This window comes from Triticum aestivum, chromosome 7A (assembly GCF_018294505.1).
Source record: "Triticum aestivum cultivar Chinese Spring chromosome 7A, IWGSC CS RefSeq v2.1, whole genome shotgun sequence".
Lineage (NCBI taxonomy): Eukaryota > Viridiplantae > Streptophyta > Magnoliopsida > Poales > Poaceae > Triticum > Triticum aestivum.
In genome coordinates, this window is record NC_057812.1 from 520,584,690 (window position 1) to 520,591,785 (window position 7,096).

The 7,096-nt window shown below is 40.7% G+C and overlaps 1 protein-coding gene across 1 annotated transcript; it reads left to right on the plus strand.

Annotated features, from left to right (window-relative positions):
* The first annotated feature begins 762 nt into the window (after positions 1-762).
* Positions 763-6,432, plus strand: LOC123147950 (SUMO-activating enzyme subunit 1A). Its single transcript, XM_044567285.1, has 10 exons — positions 763-1,033; positions 1,423-1,474; positions 1,996-2,191; positions 2,745-2,824; positions 2,927-3,043; positions 3,441-3,494; positions 4,235-4,301; positions 4,736-4,839; positions 4,921-5,028; positions 6,044-6,432. Exons 1-10 carry the CDS (start codon positions 936-938, stop codon positions 6,155-6,157), a joined length of 990 nt encoding a protein of 329 aa, XP_044423220.1. The 5' UTR covers positions 763-935; the 3' UTR covers positions 6,158-6,432.
* The last annotated feature ends 664 nt before the right edge of the window (positions 6,433-7,096 follow it).

Below are 7,096 nucleotides of genomic sequence, written 5' to 3' on the forward strand. Positions count from 1 at the left end.
TCCGCCTTTTGGTTTCCACGAGCACTCGCCAAAATTAATCGCTCCCAAATCCTCCACTCCGGTGTAACTTTAAATTGCTCGCATTGCTCTTGGGATGTGGCCTACACACACCACACACAGTTGCTCAGCATCGTCTCGCGGGAAGAGGAAGAGAGCGAATCGATCGATAGCATACGCAGAGCCAGCGAGCCCGGGCCGTCCTGCCATGAGCAGCTGCTTTTCTCGCCCAGCGCTGCTATACACACGACAATATTGGACGATCTTTGGACGATGCAGTGCATCTGACCGTACGTACGCAGAGCAAAAACTGGATGCACCGTCAATCATCCGTCGTCCTCAGTTCGTGCAGGCAAACTGTCGTCCACACAGTAGTTTCGTTTCTCGCCTCGCTTCCCCTCCTCCTAGCTGGCTTGTCGCATGATGGATCTGTCCAAGTATGTGGCCGATCTCATATGCTTCTTCCGTAGGTATGTAAAAATAATGTGTACTGCAGTGGACGGATTAATTCTTCGTCCCAAATTTAGTACTCCCTCTGTAAACTAATATAAAAGTGTTTAGATTACTAAAGTAGTGATCTAAATGTTCTTATATTAATTTACAGAAGGAGTAGTTAATAAAAGTAGGCCAGTTCTTTTTTTAATCTAGTGTTAGCATGTTTGCTTTGATGTTTCCAAAACAAACCTAGACCGTTCACCAAAGGATGGACGGTCGTCCTTGCACCAGCGGGATGCTGCTGCCTCCACGAGGATTAAGGGGGAAGAGAGGGGAAAGGAAACTCATTTTCTCCAAAACCCTCCCGGCTACTCCCCTTCTCGTCTTTTTCTTGTAGTACCACATCGCAAAACAAGAGAAAAATCCGGACCTTGCGGCTTTCCCCCTTGCTCGGCTGCTAACCGGATTCGCGTCTCAGGCTCGGGATCCGGGCGTTCCGTGCGATGGGCGGCGGCGGCGGCGCGGAGGAGGAGCTGACGGCGCAGGAGACGGCGCTCTACGACCGCCAGATCCGCGTCTGGGGCGTCGATGCCCAGAAGAGGTGCCTCCCTCTCCCAAGAACCCACCCTTGCTCCCGTTTCCCCCCTTCCGTTTACCGCATTATTTTCTGTATTTCTGCTGGGTTATCGCGTCTTGTTTTGTCTCGAAAAACACGTCCTGTGGTCTTCTGGGGCTCCCGGGAGTTTCAAGCCGAGATTCAGCCTTTTGCACAGTATCAAGCCTTTTCCTCTGTTATGACCGTGGATTTTAATTTTTATGTGAACCCGGTTTCATGCTTTCGGTAGGATTTTTTTGGACTTGATTTCTTCTGCCAATGTTCTTTGTTCTATTTCGCCTCTTCCTCTTTTCCCCTGTAGGTTCGGTAGAATTTTGTTTGGGTGCATTCATCTCTTTTTACCTGACTGTTATATTTGTGTTTGCTTGGAGCAGGCTAAGTAAGGCGCACGTGCTTGTGTGCGGCGTCAACGGTACTACTATTGAGGTGGGTCACTAAAATTGCCTTCTATTATTGTACTTCACAGACAATTTATCTTTTCGTTTTAATCTTTAATGGTCTGCTATTGATTATATCTGAAAATAGCATGGAAATTAGGGTTCAAGCTGTTACGATAGTAATTACTGTATCAGGGTTCAAGGTTGTTATAACTAGTATGTGTGGATTGGACTAATGTTCTGTATTTTGCATTGCTGAAATTATAATGTCCAACTCTGTCATTTTGAGTTTCTTTAAACTGTCTATGTGCTAGCCTGCTAGTTTTCTTTTTAAGTGCTAAATCTTTTTCGTTGCAAGATAAAAATAATTACATTATAACTTACCGTTCCTTTGATTCTCACTCATGTTCTATCTTGTCAAACCATACTGATTTTCCAAACAGAGGCCCACAGTTCTTCTTGACATTGATTAAATTTCAGTATTTTAACTTTTCACATGATATTTACAGTTTAGTTAATTCAGTGAAGGCAATCACATACACTAAAGTTGATTTCTCTCCTACTCCGCAGTTCTGCAAGAACATTGTTCTAGCAGGAGTTGGCAGTTTATCATTGATGGACGATCACATGGTCACAGAGGATGATCTCAATTCAAACTTCCTAATTCCTCATGATGAGAGTGTGTATGGTGGTAAATCACGGGCAGAGGTTTGCTGCGAGTCCTTAAAAGATTTCAATCCAATGGTCCGAGTTGCTGTTGCAAAAGGTGAGCTGTATAGTTTGATGCACGTTCTCCTTAAGCTTGGTTATAGTTAAGAAATATATATTGTGTACAGTGATCATGTCTTGTATTCTTGAATTGGTTTGTTCCAAAATTACTGGCAGGAGTGTCTTCAATTTATTGTGTTAACTGATAATGCACTCATAATGCTGCTATTGTTGAGAAAGTTCTTGCAAGAAAGATCATTTAATGATAGGAACAATCAGTTGTTATGGTATTGTACACTGTTTTACTAATATTGTTTCTGTAAGATATATTTTTAACCATTCTTTGTTGGCCATAAAATCCGAGATTATTTTTACAGTATTGATTGGAAAAGTTCTAACTATGAGTTGGTCGACATTATTTGTATCACCAAAGAATTAGCCATGGACAGGGGTGCGTGGAAGCTTGCTATCCATGTGCCAGAACCATGAGTTGGTCACGAGATCTTATGGGTTTCACCTCTAGCCTACCCCAACTTGTTTGGGACTAAAGGCTTTGTTGTTGTTGTTGTTGTTGATTGGAAAAGTTCTAACTATTATGTTATTTTCTCCAGGTAACCCATCACTAATTGATGGAACATTCATTGACATGTTCGACATTATTGTAGTCAGCTGCGCATCTCTTAAAACAAAGGTGTAGATCCTTCTCTGAAGTAGTATTTTCATAACTTTTAGTTTTTTCTGTCACATTCCGTTTCTCATCCTTACTATTTTTACATCTGTGTTATATTTTTAGTTGTTTATTAATGACAACTGCCGGAAGAGAAGCAAGCATATTGCCTTCTACTCTGTAGAGTGCAAGGATTCTTGTGGTGAAATATTTGTTGATCTGCAGGACCATAGCTATCTTCAGGTATGTATTTGTTAAGGACTTGTAACATCTAGTCTATAGATCCGTTGATTAGCATTGTATTACTTGCTTTGTTCACAAGCCAAAAACATGTACGCCTTCTTATTTGCTTAAAAAATATTAAAAAATACTGGGCTCAATGGCAATCACTCCCATGTGTCAATAAGTACATAACATAATGGGGGTTGCTGCTGGAGTTGGATCTGTTATTTGTGGGCTCAGGAAATAAGGGCAGCCCCCATTTCGGATTTGGCCTTTAGGGGCTCTAAAGTGGGGGCTACTGGTGGTGATACTCAGAATGCTTAGAATGCTTTCCATATTTATGATAACTGCGGCATGCAATTTTTGTCTTCAGTTCATTCTTAAAATGTACATCCCTGAAATTGTTTTTATTTTTCAGAAGAAGCCTGGAGGAGAACCTGAACAGCAGGAGTTGAAATATCCTAGTCTGCAGGTATGGAAGTTTTTTTTTGAATTTTTTTGTAGGTTGGTCTTTATAGAGATAAAGTCTTTTAGTAGCTGTGCTCTCTTGTTTTGTACTCCTCAAGTTGGCAATCCATGTTTTGCTGCCATGTGCTTTTCTGGGGAGTATTTACTATGCAGGTTATACAAATTACATGATACACAGAAGTGTTTCATGGCAGCAGAAGAAAAAAAGATAATAAGTGCTTTTATTGCAATTCGTTTTTCATCTTGTTCTGATGTGGCTCTGTGATGCCCATCTACCCTTATTTGGAAAGGCCTGCAATTTCTTTTTTGGGTAATACATATGCTGAAGGCAGCTCTGTTCATTGTTCTTTTTATACTGCTTCTGTACTTCATTAAATTGTTTGTTTCATGCAAGTACTTATGCATGCTTGCTATGTGTTTGTTGCCACTTAAGTACTGGTTCAATCTGGTTATTGTACTGATGGTGCTATATTACTCCTATCCTGTTACTCCTGTAGTTCAGTTGTACAATATTACCGGAATACCTGCATATGATTTACCTGCAGGAACCGATATCACCACCTTTTGGATGCTTTGATTGCCAAATATAAAATTTCAATTCCAACGATTGCAATTGTACACTACTACTGAACCTCATATGACTTGCTTACAAATCAGTATCACACTCTTCTGGATGCTTCATGTTAGTAAGTATTACAATTTGAATCACAATGAGTGCATTTACATTTGTTTTTTTTTATACAGGAAGCTATTTCTGTGCCCTGGAAGGATCTGTCCAAAAGAACAACTAAATTGTACTACGCAATGAGAGGTGATGATATGATAACCTAAAATACTGTTCCTAAGGTTTTGCTTGTCTAATAGTGGTAACTGTGTTTGTTTACTTTCTTGGCCTTTTTTTCCTGGGCAAATATCAGGCGAAAATTGGGATCAATGTGTTTCATTTGTACGTACATCAATGATAAATATTTAGTAGAACAGATCAAATTGTATCGTTATTTCACTAAGTTTTTTTTTTCATATCTCACAAAGCAAATGAGCTTGCTCCTCTGCGGACATAGAATATAACATCCCATGTTCAACTGGTTCTCTGAGATTTTCTTTAGGACTTCTATATTTGTTTTTCACCAAAATAACTGATTTGCATGTTCACTTGAACTGCCACCAAGAACCCTTTTGACTGTTACCTATCCGTATTTTTCCCTGTCTTGGTTTTGTAACTAACATAAACATGTCTGTTTGTAGTCTTGGAAAGTTATGAATCATCTGAAGGGCGCGACCCTGGTGAGACATCACTTTCTGATCTGCCTGCAGTTTTGGCTCGGAGGAAGGATATGTGTGATAGAATGGTACAGCTTTGGCCGTTTGTTGTACTTTGAGTATTTGAGTCACTTTTCTTCAGATATTTTACATGGCACTTTAAACTGCAGTCTGTGGACGAGTCTAAAATTCCTACATCTCTTCTGGAACGGCTTCTAGCAGCTGGGAAAAAGGAACATCCTCCTGTATGTGCAATCCTTGGTGGCATTCTTGGTCAGGTAGGTCCAATCTTCCACCCTTGATTTTCTGTTTCTTCTATTCTTTAGTTTTTGTGCTAGCTGGAAAATAAGCACAGTAATTTAATTCATTTACGTTTACGTATACTATCTTTTTTTTTCATGTGTAACATAATAGCTCAACAGGAAATATAGTCATCTCAAGCAATGTGTATGTCATTATTACTTGGCAAAAGTAGGTGACATATTGAGATGATACTTTAAATACAGTCACTTTGACATAATGGTAGGATCTATTACTGACATAGCACAAATTACTGTAAAGTTGATAACAGTAAGCGACAATATTCTTCTCTGATTTATTGAGGGGTCGGCTCCTTCATATAGTTGGACACGACTCGACCGACAAGCTGGTGACTCTATTTAAACTCTAATACGATCTATGAACTGACTGGACTCATTCCAAACAAACTTGCTAAACCAACTATGACCCTAATTAAGGAATAAGACTCCACGTTTGATGGGCTGGCCCTTACTACACAGAATTCCAAGTTTAAATTAACCGAGTCAACGCAAGTCCAAACGAGACTTCAACTAACTATGATTTATTTAAAGCTCGAATATGCTTTTTTCAGCTAAATAAAATCACTGTGAAACTAGCAAAATCTCTTCATGATATGTTAAATCGAAATCATCATATCTTTGTTGGTCACACAAAGATTTCATGTCATGTAAAGTAACCGTGGTATGTTATATCTAACATTTGTCCGTTAAGGTTCAGTTAAACCGGACTTGTCCTGGCTCAGCTGTACAAGTTTGAGAACACAAATGTGCAATGTTCAGGCGGCCCAAGCTATTAACTTTTAGTCCATATGTCACATGCTATTTGCTGAAATTTTTATTTACATGCACCAACACCAAAAGCATTTCACTAGACCTACCAGACAGACAAGTTGCATCCTCTTCCTGTTGCCCTTCCATTTAAAGCCTACTTATGTGTGAATATTCTCTATATCATACTGGTCACGGATTGATACTTTGTTTTTGTATTTAACAGGAGGTGATCAAATCAATATCTTGCAAGGGCGATCCGATCAAGAATTTCTTTTACTTCGACGATGCTGATGGTAAAGGGGCCATGGAGGACATCCCCCCAACTCCTGAAGACTAAATCACGTGATACCTAACTCTCATCCGACATGGCTTGCTGATAATTGTACCCAATCATTAGAGTCGAACATGTGACAACTCTAGTTCAGTGGCTGAGGCTGGAAACTCAACTCAGCACTTTAGTGTTTTTATTATTGTACTTAGCGTTCGTTTTAGCGTTGGCATCATGCTATGGCACCTGGGTACTGCGATGAACAGAACTGACATTCTCGTCCAAAGAATTTCAAAGCTGAAGGCAGGCATGCTATTGAATGATGAAATGATTTGATTTCTGCTTGCCTTAGTAGTGGTTAGTGATTACTCCCTCCGTTCCTAAATACTTGTCTTTCTAGGCATTTCAACAAGTGACTACATACGTAGCAAAGTGAGTGAATCTACACTCTAAAATATGTCTACATACATCCGTATGTAGTAGTCATTTGAAATGTCTAGAAAGACAAATATTTAGGAACGGAGGGAGTAGAATACAAATATATCACAAGTAATGAAAGAATAAACAGTGATACAAGAAATGCGCAAGCTCTTCCCTCGGTGCTTAGAGCATCTCCAGCTATTGGCCCCCCAGGGGGCGCCTAAAATCGCCCCTGGGGTGAGCTGGCGCAAAAACTCGGCCCCAGGGGGCGCCTAAAATCGCCCCTGGGGTGAGCTGGCGCAAAAACTCGGCCCCAGGGCTGAGTTGGTCCCCAGCCGTCCCCAGCCGCCGGTCCCAGGGCCATCCCCAGGCGCGGTAATTTTTTTTAAATATGTTGCAAAGTTCAAAGTTCGGCATATATTACATTTTAAAAGTGGGTTTTTATTACATATATAATTAAAAAAAGAATTGGCTAAAAGCCGAGTAGTCGCCGCCGTCGTCGTCGTTGTCGTCGTCCGCCTTTTCCTCCTTGTGGTGGACCCCTGACCGGCGTCGCCTATGCGGGCTGGTGGCGGTGGCGCAGTGTCG